The 22,319-nt window shown below is 37.0% G+C and overlaps 1 protein-coding gene across 1 annotated transcript in view; it reads left to right on the top strand.

Moving 5' to 3' along the window:
• The window catches only part of LOC150080654 (targeting protein for Xklp2-A-like), a 231,563-nt gene that overhangs the window by 200,462 nt on the left and 8,782 nt on the right, over window positions 1-22,319 (top strand). Inside the window, exon 13 of the mRNA XM_090380773.1 lies at window positions 1,560-1,665. Coding sequence (XP_090236899.1) covers window positions 1,560-1,665 — 106 coding nt within the window. The remainder of the gene's footprint in view (window positions 1-1,559; window positions 1,666-22,319) is intronic.

Here is a 22,319-nt window from a genome sequence, read left to right as displayed (position 1 = left end):
ATGACACCTCTCCAAAAAAAGGTGATTATCTTGTTGTGTCCCAATGTTTTTGGTAACAGAGTATATTCATAAGATCAATTACTCAAGTTCATAATTTGCTTCTTTTCCCTGAAATAATTCAGCTTTCTATGCATTCTTTCTGTTGGTATAGAAAGCAGTCAGCTTGCAAATACAGAAATGTTTTTCTAATGAATGAGCTGCCATACAACAATTCCAATCAGTGAAAGTTTAAATCCCAATGATAAGACATTCTGATTTATTGACTCAGTCTGTTTGCTTCTTATGTATATCAAAATTTGTACGTTATTAGCCTAGAAACAGAGAAAAGGCTCCTTCACTTTTTGACAATAAGCCAGATAACAAAAACTGCATAATACTACTACCATTTTGCACATATTTGAAATTGCATTTATTACATAATTAATTCTTATTTTTATTTGTGTGTTTTTTTTTTTTTTTTTTTCATGGGTTATTTTCTTTATATTTTTTCTGCATAATATATGAACGAAAGTTGCTTTTGTACCTTTGTCCATATATCATGCAGCCTAACTGGTTTCTTCCATCTTCTGTGCATTCACATATTACTAATTATTATTTGCATATACACAAGGATAAATCAAATGAAAATGAGAATGTTTACATTTTAAAAGATATACTGCCATGTGTGTATTTATAGGGATTAGTACCACTTCTTGAACGATTGGCTGTCCTGTATTAAAGGGTAATGAAGCAGAGCAGCAAATATGATAGCATTCACAGTGATATTGCATCTAAACTGTGGTGCAGTGCACAGTTATTCAGTTTTTTACAGAAGAGGAAATCTCTCTCTAACAGAAATTCACAAGTGGTTTAAAATTGTATATCGTATCTGTGAGTGTATAAATGGGCAAATCTTACTCTGAAAATACATTATAGAGAATGGTTTATTCAGGACAAGTTCACATTGTCACAGAAGAAAATGTCATGGCTGAGATCATCAAACCAGATCAGTGTATGATAGTTGATGTGGCTAGTGAGGTACATTAGCCATGTGTCAGTGTACACTAACAGATGACACCACAGGAAGTCCTGTGCAAAGTGGTTTCCTGAGTGACTCAGCAACCAGAGGAATTGTGTGCTGCACCTGATACAACATGAAGAAGAATGAAATGACTTATTCAATCACATAATGACTATTCGTGATGCATGGGAACTGTTGAGAAATTCAACACTTCTAATCTTCAATGTGTTACTATGACCCAGATATTTGAACGACAGTGTCATTTTGTTACATGAAAATATGACTACACTAAATATTACTTTTGACAACCATTCAGAAACTACGTGGGAAGAGACTGTCCTATGTATAGCCCTGACTTATTACCCTGTAATTTTCATGTTATTGGAGGATTGACAGATGATTTGGAAATTGAAAGATAAAGGAAGTTGTGAAATAATGTTGCCAACAGAATTTTTTTTTATTATTATTATTTAAAAAAAACTCATTTTCATTTGGTGCACCCGTGTATATTAATCATGATAGTCTTAATTATATTAATTAAAGAGGGAATTTTTTGAAGGTGGAGGAACTGAAGAAACAAGAACAAGTTGTCTTTAAGGCTCAGCCAGCAAGTGTTTTACATAAACATCCATTTGCACCAAAAAAAAACTCATTTAAAACTACTGGTAAGTTTGTTTCATTGATTTCAACATCATAATATTATCAGATAAAAATAATAATAATAAAACCTTTTGTTATTTATAAAGTATTAGTACCTACAGTATTTAGTGCCATATATGGATTGAAGGCTGAGATGAGCAGATACTTGTTGACGTAATTTTCAGAAAATATATCTGTGAAGAAGGGTTGTTCCAAAAAAACCAGAAATAAAAGATATATAAATGAGGGAAAGGAAAAGTTGGTTCTGTGAGTTTGGAGTTGGACAGTGAAAGGATGCTGACTGGTTGTAGCACATGTTCAGACTGGTTTGGAAGGAGAGAATTATAGATGCCAGTTCAGAACTGTGCCCATAGAAGTATCTATAGTAAAGGCATGCAGCAGAAACTGAATTTTGAAACAGACAGAGAGAGCAGAGACTTTGTAAGATTAAAAAAAAAAAAAAAAAGTAAACTGCAGCCATTATCAACCCACTGCAGGATGGAAGCCTCCTCAACAATTCATGCTGAGGGAATTGGACCATAATCTGCCATGCTGGTCCAGTGCGGGTTGACAGGTCGACCGTATTTGGCAGTCAGGGGCTTGAACCCCGGTCTACTCAAAGAGTATGTGCTACTGCACTCCTGCTCCTGACCACTCGGCTACGGAACAGTATTCCACGGTATCATGGATTTCAGATTTGTACAGGGTGAATAGTTGTTTAAGTTATCTTTGCCCCACTGGAAAATTAACTGGGGATCAGAATTTAAGGAATTGGTAGTGGAATATTTGAGATGGTGAAGCTAGTTATGCAAGGCAAGGTTTCTCAAACTGTAATGTGCTGTCATCAACAAAACAATGGATGTGATTTCCGGTCAGTGTTAATGTACAAGGAGAAAAAAAGTGAGAGAAAGAACTGAACTTTGGGAACACCAGCATTAGTAGAGAAATTAAAGACAGAGCCAGCTACCATCACCTGCAACAAGCTGTCAGAAAGAAACCTGGATATCCCAATTGCAAAAAAACAAGTGGAAAATCATTAGATAGGATCTTTTTAGAAGACCTTTATGCCAAATGCAAAAGCCTTAGAAATGTCAAGAGCATCTGCTTGAAATCTGGCCAAAGATGAGTAACATAAGCCAGTATATCACCATTGGATCGACACTGACAGAATCCGTATTGGTGATCATTAATCAGATGGGGGGGGTTGCTGGACAGTTTAAAAGTTGGCAGTTGATGGATTTCTGAGAGAACAAATATAGATACGTATAATTGACTTTATACTTATCTATCCATGGATCCCAGTACACCAGGCCCATTTGTTACTGATGGATTTCTCCGTAATTTGGAAAGAATAGAGGTAAGAGTATTTGGGATAATTGTAAGGGACTAATTTGTCACTCTTCTTGGGAACTGGCTGGATATGAGAATTTCCAAGCATAATGAAAAAGAGCAGTGGAATAAGAAAGTGTAAAAAGGCGACACAGAACAGGAGCGCAGGTTTTGGAGAAAGAACAAGTGAGGAAATGCCACAGATGCTTGAAGCTTTCTTGGAATCAAAATTTTTCAGAATTATTCTAACATTCTTCTGTTGGAAGGTCACAGGATGCTTTGAGTGGAGTGTCCTGGGAATACTAGGTGTTTTACCAAGATCATCAATAGAAGAGTTGGAAGAAAAGTTGGATGCTAGTTAGACAGCTTGTAACAGAGGTGGGAGTATTGATGGACTGAAGTTGTGGCATAGCTTGGACAAGAAGCAAAATTGATTTTGGATTGGTTGATGTTTTACAATTGTTGTAGGCTTTAGTATAGGTAGAAATTGAAGCTAGCAATTTGGATACAAGCCAATTGCAATATGCTACATTCTTATCTTAAACAGCCCTTATCCTGACATAGCCTAGTGTTCAGGAAATAGAGTGAGTAGTACATTCTCTCTAAGTGAATCATGGTTCAAGCCCACATGATCGCTAAATCTGATTAATGACTTATTGTAAACACCTCCAACCTGGTGGTCGTGCCAGAGTATAAACAAGAACACATATATTGGAAAACCACAGTTTGGATAAGAGATGAGGTTTTAGGGTGGAATGTGAAATAAAGTATTTCATACCTATGAGAATAATTTTGCTGACATGATCTGAGCAAACATTGCACAGAAGGTTTAAAGTAATAATCCATCCAAGGAAGGAAAGAATAGAGATCACTAGATCATTTCTGTACTTCCAAACAGTATGAAGCTGACCATGAGGAGAGAGAGAGACTGACTGACTGATTCTATTGGAGAAGTAACCACCATCACCAAGTTGTTGTGAGGTACGTAGAGAACTGGGGTCCGCAAAACAGACTCTCTGGAACTGGTCAAATTATTCAATAAGCAAACCGATGATAAAGTTATTATTATATATTTATGTAAAAATAAGAATAAAGTTGAGTCATTTTAAACATAAAACTTTGAATTTTCTTTTCAGAAAACCCAGTGTTCATACATATACACACACAGATATATATATATATATATAGGGGTCTGCACACTTTTTTGATTTTTGAAAGGGTCAGTAGTTTGGGAACCACTGACCTAGGTCTATGCAACTATAAAACTGGAGTTGTGAACATTAAAATCACCAAGGAAAATACCTCACTATTAAGGAAGTTAGACTATCAAAAGTTATTTCTTAATGGATTGTAATACTTATTGCAAGTAATGTTTTAGTTTTTAATAAAAAAATTAAATATTTAATGTTATAGGCATAAATATAAAGATGAATATGTTAGTCTTTTCTGTTTATAAGTTTACTGTTAAATGAGTGACATTTCAAATGTGCACAGGCAGAATATATTTCTGCTTATTATGTGTACAATTGTTGTTGAGAATAAATATTTAAAAAAAATTTTTTTTTTTTTTTTAAATGTATGTATATTAGATACTATTATTTACTTCCATTTTCAGATTTTCTCAATTTATTTCAAATTTGGTTTGCCATGAAATGTGAACATTATGCATATTGCTAACCTCTATTGTGAGCGAATATTGCCTTCCATGTTTTTCTGTTTATTATTCAAAAATAATAACTAATCTTTCAAAAATATGCATTTAAAAATTTGTGTTTGAACCATTGGCTGTTACGAATTACATAGGAGAGTTCTATAAAGAGTTTCCACTCTACTATGAGAAACATGGTAGCATCTGACCAAATAAGTTTTCTTATGCAATAACTCTGGAGAAATTGGAGGGGGGGAGTTAAAAAACCATACCAAGTAAAATTTGTCTGTATTTTGTAAGGTACAAAAATCCCCAAATTTTTATCTTCAACAACAGTTAACATGAACTCATTATTTTCAAGAAGAAACTCACTCTAGGGTTAATAATAGAATGTATTTTAAATATTACTTAAGATTGTCATGGTCTTGTGTATGTATGAGTTAGTATTATAGCATTCTGTGAAATTTATTCTAGAATACTGCTCTGGAATCTAAACACTAGTAGGTAGCTTTGCTAGAAGCTTGCAGAATAAGGATTGTGAATATTAAAAAAAAAAGGTAAAGAAAAGATATAATGGATGAAGCATTGCCCTGTTAGTTTGAACATGCAGACCATTAAAATACTTAATGCTAAGTTGATTACCTGTTAATTGTGCTAGTTTGCTTGAAGGCTTGTGATATTTACATACCTTTTATGATTTTCTAGTAAATTAACTTTTTTTTATCATTTTGGTCAAGTTTTTTATTTATTTACTTTTTTTTCCCCTCTCCACATAATATGGTGTTTTATTATCAAGGTGGACTTCGAGGACATAATTGTGTAATTTTGTGTATGTTTAACATGCAATATTGACCATGTACTCTGTATAAACTTTCATCTTGGACGGTTCTTTGATTTGTTCACTTATAAATGGTTAAATTGTACCAATTAGCGTTATCATTAGTTGAGGCATACGATGCAAGAAAGCAGGCTTATACAGTATCAGCCAAAAAAAAAAACCTCTCCCATTTCAACCATCCATTTGCTCCAAATGCCTGTCTAGCTCAGCCTTAAATTTACTTAAACTATCAACTTCCACAACAAGAGATGGAAGTCTGTTCCAGCAATCAACTACCCGCTTGCTAAAAGCAAATTTCTGCACATCTATTCTACAACTGTCTTTCCTCAATTTGATATGCACAAACAAAGCAGTGCATGTGCAGCAACTGAGTAAACAATGCAGTAAGTGTTGCATTCAACTGGGGTGATTCTGTAGTTTTTAGTGTTTTGCACCAACCTTGCGTAGAAATAAAAATAAAAACACCAAGGAAACTGAACTTTTGATAACTGTGTTTATAATAAATTACAATAACCTGTATTTACAATAAATTTAACTTTACAATAAACTATACATATGAATTATTAAAATCTGCTACATTACAATCAATAAAATGCATTAAAATATACTAGATTAAAAGCGATAAAAGTCCGCCGTGGCCGAGCATTTTTGGGAGAAGCAACACCAGATCTCCCCGGACGATGCTATCATCACCGATCGGGCGCATAAGTTCTGGGACCGTAAGTGGCTCGAGAGTTTGCGGATTTGTTCTACAATTAACATTAATAGAGATAGAGGTACGCGGATTCATCCCATCTTTGAGACCACTATCCTCAGAAGGGATGAACGGTTCCGTATGACTTCCGCTCGAGCCACTTCCGGTTCCACAACGCAAGAGAACGGAACACATGTGAATGAAAACACGTGAGGAGTACCATTAACCTACTGATATTTAAAGATGTACTGCAGAACAAGAAAACACCGCTGAAGAAGAAGGCTGGAGCCTTTGAAAGCTACGATTTTTATCACTTTTAATCTAGTATATTTTAATGCATTTTATTGATTGTAATGTAGCAGATTTTAATAATTCATATGTATAGTTTATTGTAAAGTTAAATTTATTGTAAATACAGGTTATTGTAATTTATTATAAACACAGTTATCAAAAGTTCAGTTTCCTTGGTGTTTTTATTTTTATTTCTACGCAAGGTTGGTGCAAAACACTAAAAACTACAGTATGAATATACCCAACCTCAGAGGCCTGTTTGAAGAATGGGGTGATTCTGCTATGTTCGACTGCCATTTCTTGTAAACACAAAAACAAATCATGCCTAAGCAAATTCGGTTCGTGTTATTTGTGACATCGTACCCCTATTTATAAATCATGTCTGATCAAATTTGTGTATAGTAAACACTTGTTATATGAGGGCTGACTGTACATTATAAGATCATGTTTATATTGTTATACATTTATATATTGTTAGTTTATATTGTTCTTATAACAATGCAATGAATGAACACAATGGTGGCAAAATTCTCTCCTACTTCAACTCATTTTTCAGAAATTTCCAAGACTAAGTAAGAAACAATTTCACCTGCCTTATCAGATAAACACTGATTAATAACTGCATTTCTAATTTGAAACAAAGAAAAGCTTTCAAAAATGACTTCCACTCATTTTCCAGCATTTTCATTTCTTTTTCTTTTATTTAATTAAAATTTTCCTTTGCTTTAATTTTCCTTGGTGTCTTGGAAATTGTTTAGTATTGATTCTGAAGGCATTTCATTCTCTCTCTCTCTCTCTCTCTCTATATATATATATATATATATATATATAGAGAGAGAGAGAGAGAGAGAGAGAGATCTATATTTCAGGAACTGCTGGGGGTCATGAAACAAGTAAATACATGAACTGTGTTAGAGTAACTAAGTGTAAGAACAGGTGCATGTATACTTGCATGTACACCAATGCTGGGAGTATAGTAAACAGATCTGATGAATTTGAAGTGCTGGTTAAGACATCCAAGGGGAATATTGTTGGGATATCAGAGACTTGGTGCCACTCAGATAAAATGTATGCAGAATTGGAATTTGGAGAGTACAATGTGCAGAAAGGATAGGAGGAGGAGGAGGAGTTATGCTGTTAGTTAAGAAACACAAAATCTAAGCAAATGCATCCAGTTGGTATAGATGGACAGTGCAATGTTGAGTCAGTTTGGTGACACAAGCACTGGGAAAGCAAAAATGAGGGTAGGAGTTTGGTATAGGCCTAATGACTCTGATGAGTAAAAAGAACAATTATACAGAGAAAGAGTAGAACAATTATTCAGAGAAATAAATATGGTCCTTGAGGTTGTCACAGATATGCCAGAGAAGCTGGCGTATTGTCATATTCACTACCAATTCCTTAAATGCCGATCTCCAGGTAATTCTCCAGTGGGGTAAATACAACTTAGTTGATTTCAATCCTTCTAAAACTGAATCTTGTCTTATATTTCGCAAAAAGGATTCTTCTGCTCCTATGCTTATCTTTGGTGACACTCCGATTTCTAGGAAAAATGATATATCTCTTTTGGAGATTACCCTGACTTCTAATCTCTCTTGGCACAAGCACATTAGAAATATTGCTTCCTCTGCATCTAAAAAACTTGGCTTTCTCTTTCGCTCTCGGTGTTACTTTTCTTCTAAACAGCTGTTCACTCTGTACAAATTGCAAATCTGCCCTACCGTGGAATATTATTCCCACATCTGAGGATGTCACAGACATTCTCTCAGATAGGCCAGACGAGCTGTATTGGCTACCTGGGAGTCTAAAATGCCGATGGAACTGATATTTGGGTGACATTCAAGTCAAGTAGGACCCAATTTTGGCGAAGTCCGGATGGTCTGTGACAGCCAAATCCTCTGCTTGCACCTTCGTGATGGTGGGATTGTTAGTAATCCCGGGTATAACCTCCATGCACAAGCACACTGTGGGTGACCATCCAAGTATGAACCAACGTAAGCAGGGGTCGAGGTGTGCTGCCCACACCACATGGAGGAATGCCGTCCCTCTGTGTTACCAGGCAATACTAGGTGGTAGATGACTCTCATCAACCAGTGCAATACCACCACTTTGCTTATTTGAGGCTTGAAGTGGTGGAACCCATGTTTAGTCTCCAAAGTTAAATTCCGGACAACACTTCCTCATTTCTTCCATCATGCAGTATGACTGATGAGGTTATAATGAACATCATGGCGAGATCGATCCAATCTTACCTACATTTCAAGGGAATAGCTTTAAAACGGTGTTCGCAGGCCGGCCACTAGTTAGTACACCGGACTGAACCTATTGGTGACTCTTTATGAGGTTTCCGGATCACCTAGTGTATATATAATCTTGCTACCTCTACTCTACCAGTTTGTTTGTTTGTTATTTGGTTTTTAGGAGCATGAGCAACTAGGGCCATATTGCTCTGGGGATATGCAGTGGTTATTCCCTGATCTTTTTGCATCCTCCGTATTTGGTAGTCACGGGCTTGAACTCCGGTCTAATCAAGAAGCGTGTGCTACGCACTGCTGCTCCTGTCCACCTGGCTACGGAGGCCCCTTGCAAGATAGTGATTGCAGGGAGTCCAAGTAGTGCATATGCGGGGGGCATTGTCAAGGATCTGGGTATATTCTTACCATGTGTACGCCAAATCCAAAAATTTCATTACTTCATACAGCATCTCCCCCCCCACACACACTTTTTCTTACTATTGAATTGTCAAACTAATTGAGTCAGCTTATCTGCAGAAAGATCTAAACCTCCCAAACACATCCTATTTCATTTCACAAATATACGTGGTCTCATTTCTAATCTCAACGATGTCCATTTCCACTTGCAGTCTGCCAAACCCATGTACTTTTTCCGACAGAATCTCAGTTATCGATTGATTCAAATACTGCTCATTACGGTTACTCAAACTATTTGCTGTATGATTCCTTTTGCCTCAAAGGTGGTACTTGTGCATATGGCCGTTCCAATATTCCCTGTCAGAGACTTAGTAATTTGGAATCTCCTCTCTTTGATCTTCTCTGGCTTAAAATCTCTCTACCTCATTGTGTCAAATTCATCTGTTGTCTCCACCGTTCTCCCACCACTGATCACTTGGAGCTCTTTGACGTCCTCTCTTTGCAACTTGACTTTTTCCAGTCCAACTTTCCTTGGTGATTTTAATGTTCACAACTCCAGCTGGCTTCCGTTTTCTCGTCACGCAGACCCAGCTGGTCGAGATGCTGAGCCTTTTACAATTTCTAATAACCTTGCACATATTGTTTATTTACTTACAAGAATACCGGATAATCCTAACCATACAGCCAACAAGCGTGATCCTTTTCTCATAAACAACCCTTCTAAGTACACAGTCGAAGTGAGTGGTCCTTTAGGTACCTCAGATCACAACTTGGTGATTGTCTCTTCTCCAATGGAGCTTTTATCTTATTTCTATTCCCAACCTCGTATTGTTTGGCATTACAAGAATGCAAATTGGGATGACCTGCGAGATTTCTTTTCTTCTTTTCCTTGGTCAGACTACTGTTTCAAAACTTCTGATGTCAACATTTGCTCAGATTGTGTCAGTGAAATTATTCTTGTAGGAATGGAATCCTTTATTCCACACTCCACTCTAAAATCTTGTCCTTTATCTTAACCTTGGTTTTCCAATAAATGTGCTAAGGCTGCTCAAGAGAAGAATGTTGCATATTGTAATTGGCTTGTTTCCAATTCTTCAGTTTCATTTTCTGCCTACACCAAAGCTCGCAACAATTGTAAAGCAGTCATTAATCAGTCCAAACTAGATTTTGAACAGGATAAGAGTAGAAAACTTGCTTCTTGCCCTAATTGTAGCCGAGCATTCTGGTCTCTTGCTAAAGATATTGGCCGCAACTTTTGCCCATCTCTGCTCCCACCTCTGTGTAATCCAGATGGTTCTGTTGTCACTTCAGCCAAGGATAAAGCTGACCTGCCAGCATCCCATTTCTCTTCCAACTCCTGTATTAATGATCCTGGTAAAACACCTCCCACCATTTCCACCACGCTCCATTCAATGCTTCCTGTGGTCTTCTGTCAAAAGGATGTCAGAAGCATTTTGAAAAAATCTTGATGCTAAGAAAGCTCCAGGTACTGATAGTATTTCTCCACCTGTTCTCAAAACCTATGCTCCTGAATTTACTTCTATTTTTGCCACCTTTTTTCACTTTCTTATTCCAAAGGTGTTTTTTCCTTCTGCTTAGAAATTGCTCATATGCAGCCAGTTCCTAAAAAGGATGACAAATCCCTCCCATCCAATTATTGTCCCATTGCAATTACTTCTACTCTTTCTAAAATAATGGAGAAATCAATTAATTGCCAACTCTTCAACTACCTAGAAACCTTCCGTCTGATCAATGATCGCCAGTATTGATTCCATCAGTGTCCATCCACTGGTGATATTTTGGCTTATGTTACAAATTTATGGACAAATTCAATGGAAAAGTTTAGTGAAACACAAGCAGTTGCTCTTGACATCTCAAAGGCTTTCGATAATGTTTGGATCTTCTAAACAAGCTTCCATCTTATGGTTTGCCAACTGTTTTCTGTAATTGGTTATCCAGTTTTCTCTTTGATCACTCACTGAGGGTGATGATAGATGGCTCTCTGTCTTGTAACTTCTCCACTAATGCTGGTGTCCCCCAAGGTTCAGTTCTTTCCCCCACTCTTTTCCCCTTGAATATTAATGACCTTCTTCCATTGACTGAAAATCCTATCCATAGTTTTGCCGATGATAGCACATTGCATTCCACTTTCCATTTTGAAAAACCTTACCCTGCTCAATCAGCTTCAACTTCTCGAATATCTGCTACCAATTCCTTAAATGCCGATCTCCGGGTAATTCTCCAGTGGGGTAAAGACAACGTAGTTGATTTCAATCATTCTAAAACTCAGTCTTGTCTTATATCTTGCAAAGAGGATTCTTCTGCTCCTATGGTTATCTTTGGTGACACTCCAATTTCTAGGCAAAATGATATATCTCTTTTGTAGATTACCCTGACTTCTAATCTCTCTTGGCAAAGCACATTACAAATATTGCTTTCTCTGCATCTAAAAAACTAGTTTTTCTCTTTCGCTCTAAGCGTTACTTTTCTTCCAAACAGCTGTTCACTCTTTACAAATCACAAATCCGCCCTACCATGGAATATTGTTCCCACATCTGGGGCAGTGCCCCCAAAACCTCTCTCAGGCTTCTTGATTCTGTTCAGAAGAGGGCAGTTAGGTTAATTAATGACTCCTATTTAACAGTCTCTTATAGACGTACTGTTTCTGCCACATGCCCTTTCTACAGATACTTCCATGGGCACTGTTCTTCTGAATTGGCTTCTATAATTCCCGCTCTCTCTTTCAAAGCAGTCCAAACACTTCCCGCCACTTTCATACATATTTCCTGAAAATTACTGTCTACAGAATTCAAGTCTAATGTCAACAAATATCTTCTTTTGTCTTCTAAACCTCCAATCCAAGCAAAGTACTAAGTGCTATAGGTTATGATACCTCTTGTGTTTGGGGTTTTCATAAAAAATATAGTGAGCCAGTATAGCAGTGTCCTATAATGGGGGATTTTAACTTCCCAGATATAGACTGCAATTTGTGGGTTGGTAACTCGCATACTAGCAAGGCTTTTATGGATTTATTGAATGATTGTTTTCTACAGCAGCAGCATGTTAGAGAGGCAACAAGAGGAGTAACACTCTTGATATGATTATTAGCAGTGATCACAGTGTACTGATGTGGAATTTGCTTAAAGATGTATCTACCATCATGGAGTAAAGGGAAGGTTTTTTGCTTTCGTAAAGGTGACTGCAGTGGTCTCAGATTTTTTAGGTTCTGTACAGTGATACCGACTGATGATGTTACCAACAGCAAATTCTAAATGGGCATCATTCAAGGAAATAATCTTGAAAGCTACTATGCTTTACATACTAACTAAGAAATACTGTTCTATGTTCAGCCCCAAATCGATGTTAGATGAACTGATGAGACTTGTGGCAGAGAAGAAAAATGCGTGGGATCCACATAAATTGTCAGGCAATACAGAAGCCTATGATAGACAAGCTAGTCTGTAATCAAGTCACAAAGGAGGTTAGGTAAGCAAAGGCAGATTATGAAAAATCTTTGGCAAAGGATGCAAAGAAAAACAGCTAATACTTCTTTACTTATATAAACTCTAAAAGGAAGTATGAAATCAGATTGATCCACTTGTTATCAGTGGTTTGACTGTAGATGATCACAGATAGTTTCCGAACTAAATGAGTATTTTGCATCTACATTCACACATCAGGAGTTGGCACATCGTTCATACAAGGAGGAAAGGACCCGATGTTTATCAAACTCTTAACAGGAAGTTAAATGATTTTGTAATGATTGAGAGCAAAACGGAGGAGAAATTGTTGAAGTTAAACATAAGAAAGGCACCTGGGGTGGATGGGATATATCCAGTTATATTAAAGGAGGCAGCAAAGGAAGTAAGCAAACCCTTAGCCATAATTATGAGAGCATCCTTGGACTCTGGGGAAGTTCGCACAGACTGGAGATGTGCAAATATATCTCCAATTCACAATGGTTGATACAAGTAATTACATTACTGTTAGTTTGACTTCTGTTCCAGGGAAAATAATGGCGTCACTGGTTAAAGAAGCATTGCAGGATCACTTAGACAAGACCAGCAATAATTCAGACACAGCATGGGTTTGTCAAGGGGAAGTCTTGTCTGACCAATTTGATTGGATACTATGATGTGGTCACAACGGAACTGGATGCAAAAATTTATTTTGATATCATATACTAGGATTTCGGGAAAGCTTTTGATACTGTTGCACATGGAAGACTACTGTACAAATTGGAGCAGTATGGCATTAAGGATAAGTTGCTACAACGGTTAAAAGTGATTGAGCGGGAGAAGACAGAGTGGTGGTCAATGGGTACTGCTCTACGTGGACTAATGTTATTAGTAGTGTCCCTCAGGGTTTGATTTTGGGCCAATTGTTGTTTTGTTTATTTATCAGTGATATTGATGAAGGTATATTGGGCTTAATGTCAAAGTTTGCAGATGATACAAAGGTTGGCAGGGTTGTTAATAACAGTAATGACAGTATGCTGCTTCTAGAAAAGTTGGGTAGATGGGCTGAGAAGTGGCAACTGAAGTTTAACATTGACAAATGCAAAGTACCGCATATCGGTAGCAGTAACTCCAGAGAAATGTACCAACTATGTGGTGTTACACTCAATTTAGTGAAGAATGAAAGAGACCTTGGTGCCTTTCATTCTCCACTAAAATTGTGTGTAGTAGTCAGATATGAAGTTTTCTGAGCAGTGCAGACAGGCTGCCAGAGTAGGTTATGAGATCTTGTCAGTGTTATACAGGAAATTTGCGAGCAGCAATAAGGAGGTGATTATCCCCTTGTATAAGGCAGTGGTCAGGCCACACCTTGAGTACTGCATACAGGTCTGGAAGCCTCATTTTAGAAGGATGTAGAGTTGCAGAACAAGTACAGAGAAGTGGTGCTCTTGTGAAGAAAGGCTTAAGTTCTGCAAATTGCATCTTCTGGAGACTAGGCACCTGTGAGGCGATCTGATTGAGGTGTATAAGGCCTTGAATGGATTGAGCAGGCTTAATGCTGAGGGGATTCTTCCTCTTTCTCAGATTGCAAACCTGAGGTGGCATAGATTCAAACTGAGGAAAGACAATTGTAGAATAAATGTGTGGAAGTTTGCCTTTAGCCAGCGTGTGGTTGATTGCTGGAACAAACTTCCATCTGTTGTTATGGAAGTTGATAGCTTAAATTAATTCAAGGCAGAACTAGACAAACATTTGGAATGAATGGATCAGTGAAATGGGAAGGGTTTTTATTTATTATTTTTATTTTTTTTCTGATGCTGTATAAGCTTGCTTTCTTGTATCATGTGCCTTGACTAATGCTGTTAAACCAATCTAGATATTCCACCTACCTATAATATTTTCATATTCATTTTAAAAGGAAAATGATTTTTTCAATTAGCAGAATGATTAACAAATAATAGCTTATAAACACAACTGCACATTAACACTTATAAAAATAAGCCTGAGGGGATTCTTCAGGGGTGTGAAATCAACAGTGGCCCAAGTCCTTTCTCCCTCCCACCAACCCCACCCAAAAAATTTCTTCCAACATTTCAGTTGTTTGGCATTCCGTATGGCAAGTTGTCCCATCCTGCTACAGCTATATGTCTCTCATTTTCCTCTAGCAATGCAATGACCTCCACTATAATTAACACCGGAGGCAAACGTTTGTTCAAAAAATATGGGGCCAACTATCTTTCCTTCCTTACGATATACTGCACCAAACAAATTTTTTGAGCGTGTAAGGGAGTTTTCACAGAAAGATGTGCATATTTTCAGCACTCCATATTCTCCAATTTTGATTATTTAATATAGTGACTAAGGTGAAACCATGCTTCGTCAGTGAAATGAATTTAATTCAAAATTTCAGTACCTTCACGGCAAAGTAAATTTTTAAACCAGCAGTGGTACTGTAATCTTTCTGTTATCCTGAAATTGAAACTAATGCATACTATGGATTCAATATGGAAAACATCTTAGTATTTTCTTACAGTGAAATGAGCTGAAACAAGTGATATTCCCTTTTGAATGCTGAGTTTCTGTAGAAATTTATTTGGTGATTGCAATATTGTCTATCTAATGTTGTCTAAAGTGTTATGTGAAAGAACACTCCTTCTTTCATGTTCCTTATTAAAATTGCAGCTTTGCATGAACAATTAGCTTTAGGGAATTTTTCCACATATTTGTTTACATTCACTGTAATATTTTCTTTCCAAGTAAGATTTCGCTTAAAAAAAAAAAAAAAAAACACACCATCTCTTTCTCCAGTTATACATCTTCCACCAGCACGCTTTCACAATTACATGAACAATTGCTACTTGGTAGTGTTGCACTTAATACAAATAACATGGGTTTGTGTTTAAAATGAATATCCTGTATATTTTCATCCACAAATTTTGAAAGGTGTATACTTGCACATGGCAAGTTTATCTTTTTAGCCAATGATTTTTTTCTTCTTCCTCCACAGAAATCCCATATACCAGCAGCACTGTTTATGAAAATCTCTTGGAGTATGAGAATTAATTAAATTTACAAAAAATATTGGTACAAACGTTTAGGGGCGGTAGGTAACATCTAAAGGAATGTGAATCGCATGGGAACCCATAACTGGAAGGCACCTCCATAGCCAGGTGGGCAGGAGCAGCAGTGCGTAGCACACGCTTCTTGATTAGACCGAGGTTCGAGCCCGTGACCACCGTATATCCCAGGAGCAATATGGCCTTAGTTGCTAAAGCTCCTAAAAACCAAATAACAACAACATAACCGGAAACATCATGGGAAAGTAGTAGCAGAGGCACTAGAAGCAGAAATGACACAAGACTAATTAATGGCAAACATTTATTTCACATAATATTAACAATGGAGTACGAGATGGATGCATTTCATGATGTTACAACAGATGCTCAAAGGTTCCACCATTAGATGCAATGCATGTGTGACACCGACACAGCATGGATTGGTGGACACGGTCGAACACACACCTGGGGTTTCTTTGACACTGGCAGCAGCACAGACGAGTCTCGCCACGAGATCCATTTGTCTCCACAGGCGATTCATACACGATAGATTTGAGGGGGCCCACCCAGAAAGAAATCAAGGATGGATAAATCAGGTGAGCATGGGGGCCAGGCAACTGGTCCACCACGGCCAATCCATCGACGCCCAAAACGCCTGTTCGAGTGGTCACGAACACACCTTCCATAATGGGCAAGCGCCCCGTCATGTTGAAACCAAATGTTGTGTCTCACATTTGCTGGAACATTGTCAAGTAACCCTGGTAGAACTTGTTCAAGAAAGATCCAATATTTAGCGGAGTTCATGCGGGATGGTAACAGGTATGGGCCGACTAAGCAGTCACCGACCATACCTGTCCACACATTTATTGCCAAGCGATGTTGTGATGCATGGGGGCGCACACTGTGTGGGCCCTATGCTAATCCATAGACTAGGTGCATGTCTGCCAGCTCACAGTTCGTATATCGATGCATGCTCTTCGTGCGGACGCTACTGCTTGAATGAGTAAACCAGAAATTTTCCCTCTTGCAAACTGATGATCTGCGCCATGTACCGACTTACGGTGAAGTTTCCGGTTATGGGTTCCTATGCGATTCACATTCCTTTAGATGTTACCTACCTCCCCTAAACATTTGTACCAATATTTTTGAGACACCCTGTATATTAAAAAATTAATATATACAAAGGGTACTAGGAAAGTTTTGCAATATGACACAACAATGAATCACAGGAAGCTGCTTGTTGAGACATGTTCATACGTGCATAGTAGCCGCCGCGCCAAGTTGATGGGCTCAGTTATTCATTAGTAGTGAGAGTGTAAAGTGCTTGTGATGGCATCGTGGTCACAAAATGAGATAAGGACAGTTTTGCGGTATAATTTCGTGCGTGGTTTAACCATAGACCAGTGCTTAGAAGAAATGACTCTTGCACTAGATGATGATTGTCCACATCGTACAACGATATTCAGGTGGTATAGAGAATTCCAAAGGGGAAATTTCACTCTGGCGGATTCTGAGAGGCCGGGAAGGCCACGAACGTCAGTTACGGAGGAAAACGTTACTGCTGTGAGGAAAATGCTTGACGAAAACAGGCGAGTGACCTACCAACAGATAGAGGATACTTTGGGCCTAAATGCACCAGCAATTCGTTCGATTCTGCAAGATCATTTGCACGTGAAGAAACTTTGTTCTCTCTGGGTGCCGCATCAACTGACTGAAGAGCAGATGACACGACGTGTGACTTGGTGCAGGGAGATGTTAAAAAAGTTTGATAAGGGACAATCTCGGTATGTGAACAACATCGTGACAGGTGACAAGACTTGGCTGTACTATTACGATCTGCCGACCAAGGCTCAAAACAAAGTTTGGGTCTTTGATGATGACGACACACCCATAATTGTCAGAAAATCCCGATCTGTAAAGAAGAAAATGATAGCTGTATTTTTCAAATCGAGTGGAATTGTGGAACGTGTCGTTTTGGACACGCAGAAGACAGTCACAGCTAAGTGGTATACTGAACAATGCCTGCCTAAGTCATTGGATATGAAGAACCTGCGGCCAAAGTCAAGAATGGACACATGGTACCTCCATCACGATAATGCCCAGCTCACCGCGCCAAAGCCTGCACCGAATATTTGACCACGACAGGACTGAAACTTCTCGAGCACCCTCCCTACAGACCAGACCTTGCTCCCTGCGACTTTGCACTGTTCCCGCATGTGAAAATGAAGCTAAAAGGGAGGCGGTTTTCCAGTGATGAGGACCTTCTACGGGCTTGGGCCAATGAGTGTGCTTTACTCCCTAGTGAAACTTGGCAGAACTGGTTTAAAGATTGGTTTCGGAGGATGGAGAGGTGTATTGAATGTAGAGGAAATTACTTTGAAAAAATTAAATAAACAAAGCTGTATTGCAAAACTTTCCTAGTACCCTTTGTATAATGAAATAAAGACATCAGTTTATAAATTTACTCAAAACTGCTTCAGCTTAAATAAAACAATTTTATTAATGAGGAAATAAATGTCACAACTATAACATAAATAAGACAAAACAATATGAATAAACTAGTGATTCTCATCCCAAATTTTATTGCGTACTAGTAAAATAATTTTTAATTGAATAACACTAACAAAAAAAGTTTTTGTTTATGTTTAACTGTTTCTTATGTGTATTTCATCTGTTGAATGCAGTGTTATTGGTATTTCTGTAGTGTCAATATTTTGGTTGTAATTGAAGGTTGGATGTTCTGCAACATCCAATGGATGTTCTGCAACATTTATATATACAGGTAGTTCTTGGCTTTACGAGTTAATTCGTTCCTAGCATGTGCTCATAAAGCTGGAATTAATCTCATAGACCTAATGTTTAAAATAGGGGTTATGTTCTCAACAATGAAATTAGTTAGCTAATTAGTTTGTTTAAACAGTGATTGATTTATCCAAAGAAATTAAACCATAGTCTGTAAAATCAAGCAAATTATAATAATAAAGAAATTATTTATGACTTACAAATTTTAATGTTATTCTTCATCATTGACTAAATGCACACTCGTTGATCACTTATTATTGGTTCAGCACTCGTTGGTTTGTTGCACAAGGAGTCGTCTTCTTCAGAAATGCTTCAACAGGTGTTTGTTTCCAAGATAATCTTCTATTTTCTTTATAAATTTCAATAGCATGCATAAGCATTTTTTAATGGAACACACAAATTGCAACTAACACTATTTGCACAGAGTAACAAGTTTATGAAGCTTTAAAAAAAAAGGAATGAAGAGAAGATTCTGAAAAGTTGTTTGTTTTTTACGATTGAAGATTTCAGTAAAGGGGAAACACATTTCACCATAATAACGTGAAAAACCACACAATCCAGCTATCATTATTTTCGCGAATGCAATAACATGGAGTTTATTACCCGTTTATGGTTGCTTGCAGTAACAGAATAGCCCAATAAACTGGAAAGTGCAAATTGTTTTTATTGTTTTATGGTCGTGACCTCCAAAAATGTACTTTAGAAAAATGTCACAAAGACATTCAAAATTGGTTTTTATAACAGGACATATGATAACGATGAAAGTGTAGTGCATTTTAGTGATTTGAATTGGTAACTAATATAATTTGCACTATAAAAACGACCTTTTAGAGAGTTATAAATATTTTAACTTCCGAGGTCGTGGAACGAATTACCAAAAAAATGTGTTATTGGTTCACATTATGATATTTTCACGATATGATGGTGTCTCTGGAACAGATTAATATCGTAAAGCGGGGAACACTGTATTGTATAGCTGTGCTCGTGGTTTGAAATGCAGTATTTGTGAATGTTTAACATTAATTTTTTGCAATTAATGTTCATATTTTCGATTTTGTTGATACTTGATAGTTTAAAAAAAAAAAAAAACTTGTAAACCCAGGAACTCGTAAAGCGGGAACTGCCTATATTACATAAGTATGTACCAATGCTGTGATTTATAATAGCCTGTGCTATTTCTGTAATACTTTTTTTTTTTTTTTTGCCATAGCAAAAAAATTCATCTGGTTGCTGTGGCTACCAAAGATAAGTTGTCTCCAGACTCATTGTGCATATATGTAGATATTCCGTAGGTTTGAAGCAGGTGAACATAACATTATTGGTAACACTTATTTTTTTGATCCTTATGTGAAGCCTATTTTGTATTGCCTATGGGTGTCAAGATGAGATTTGGGCACCCTCATACCTTTTGCTTTTAGATGGTGGGTATATCAAAATTTGAAATGGCTGCAGATCAAAAAGCTGTAATGTATCCAGGCATACTATCCTCTATTGCTCCAGTGCCTCACAATGAAGACCTGCCAATTCCCAATCCATCTTTCAAGGAAGTCTTCCGAACTGGATGGTGAATCTGGTGAACAGGATTATTGGGATTACACTTCAGATGCATGTTCAGGAAAATGCCACACTTCCCTATTCAGCAAGAATTCAGTGACTTAGTGAGAGACTTGGGTTTAACCAAATCCATTGCATAGCTACTGACATCTCATTTAAAAAGAATGGAAACTACTGGATCCAAGCTGCAACACTTCTACATACTGAAAAAAGATATGTCACTTATGCATGTTTTTACACTCTTGCAGAATCTCTTTGCTATTATTTTGATTAGTCTTTAAGAGGAATTGATTACAGTCCAAAGGCTGTGTTGCTTCAATGGGAATGTATGCACTTAGATTCCTGTTGCGCATCTGTTCATATAAAAGAAAACTACAGAAATACAAAGCGTGTTATGTTAGAGAAGATCAAGTAGCCAACCGGGCTAGCCGAGTGGGTAAAAGTACCTGCCCGGCAACCCAAAGGTCGCGGGTTCGATTCCCGCCTCGGGCTTGGATCAAAGTACTGCAAAAACCTTGGGAGGTGCAATATGGCCACAGAAGCCGATGCGCCAAAACAACTACCAAATCAAAAAAAAAAAAAAAAAAAAAAAGATCAAGTGTGACTATTATAATTAGGATATCTGTGGGGGAGTACAAGATGCTGAGATGGTTTCACTTCTGCCTCTGGAACAAAATAATACTACTGCCACACTGAAGAGAATGGTTTTCCAGAATTGACTTTTATCCTGCTGTATACAGTATAATAAACATCCCTTGGTTCAAAGAAACAGTCTTGCTTTTACCACTCCATGTCAACCTGGCTCTGGTCAATCAATTTGTTAAAGCATTGGATCCTCAAGGTGTGACTCCTTGTACAGTGGACCCTTGCTTTTCGATTGGTTCACTGTATAATCAAACCACTTTATGATGGACTCTCCATAATAAAATACTATTGACTATACAATATCTGGTAAGCACCAGTCATTGTGATCATGTTTGTGAATTGAATTTTAATTCTATTAAATGCCAATTCTAATAAGTGAAAATAGGAGGAATATTATCCACAGGCTATATAAGTAAAAATCACAAATTTACACTTTATTACATTACCAGTTAACAAAATTAAATGATACGTGAAAATCAGAAGAATATTTTCCACAGGTTAGCAAAATAAAAATAAATTTACGCTTACATACATAGCTTAATTAATACTGTAATATGTACAGTATATATTAACTAATTGATATTTCTGTTCACTGACATTTTTGGGTGGGGGGGTTGTAAAAATTTAAAACAGTAAAAAAGATAAGCAATCAATAACAAAGAACACGGCACGCACAAATTGCAACTAACACGATATTCGCAATCGAGATACGGAGTAGCAAGTTTACAAAGCTTAAAAAGTAGTAATGAAGAGAAGGTTCTGAAAATTTGTTTTTTATATGAGCAAAGAGGAAGGGGAAACACATTTCACCATAATAACATAAAAACCCACCGAATTCCAGCTATCGGTATATCACAAATTGAATAAGATCGAGTTTACTATCTGTTTATAATAGATTGCACTAACAGAAAAGCCCAATAAACCAGAAACTGCAAATTATGTTTTTATTGTTTTATGGTAGTGACCTCCAGATGTGCTTTAGAAGAATATCACAAAGACATCAAAATTGATTCTTATAACTGAAAATATGATAATAATGAAAGTGTAGTGTATTTTAATTATTTGAATTTTTTTTTTAAATTAAAGTGGCTGATTCACTAACCAATGATCATGTTAACTGGCTACTTATTTCACTTTACGATGGGATGGGCTTATGATTGTCTCCGACTGGACCACGTGGTCCTTCCTCTCAGCCAATAGCAGCTTTTGTAAACGTGTTGGCCATGTGTTTTGTTTTTGCATCCTTTAGTTGGAGTGATTCTTTTGTGTTGTGTTGTGTTTTAATCAATATGTACAATTTTCATTGTAAAAATCACATTGTAGAGAGATAAATAGTTTGTCTAAAAAATATATAAATTCATACACCGACCATTGAATAAAATTTAAAATTTAATGACTACAATCTTTACACAAAAATATTTACAATAAACTATTGCAGAATGCTAAAAACTGTAATAAAAGATCATTTACAATAAAATTTGCTAAAATATAAAACATTAAAAGCGCTAAAAACCTGAAGCTTTCGGGAGCGTCAGCTCCTTTCTTCAACAGTGATATGACTTCCTGCAACATCTCCTTAAGTAGCAGGCTCATGGTACCTCCACACGTGGTATTTCTCCACGTGGTTCAATCGGCACATGGTCAGAACTGGAAGCGGAAATGTCTTGGGAACGTGGCAAAGAAAATCGTTCATCCGACCTTAATATAATTGTTT

The sequence above is a fragment of the Mastigoproctus giganteus genome, chromosome 9, assembly GCF_048544385.1.
Source record: "Mastigoproctus giganteus isolate SK-2022 chromosome 9, ASM4854438v1, whole genome shotgun sequence".
NCBI classification, from domain to species: Eukaryota; Metazoa; Arthropoda; class Arachnida; order Uropygi; family Thelyphonidae; genus Mastigoproctus; species Mastigoproctus giganteus.
The sequence above is the reverse complement of the archived record's forward strand: the minus strand, read 5'-3'. Positions and strand labels throughout refer to the sequence as shown.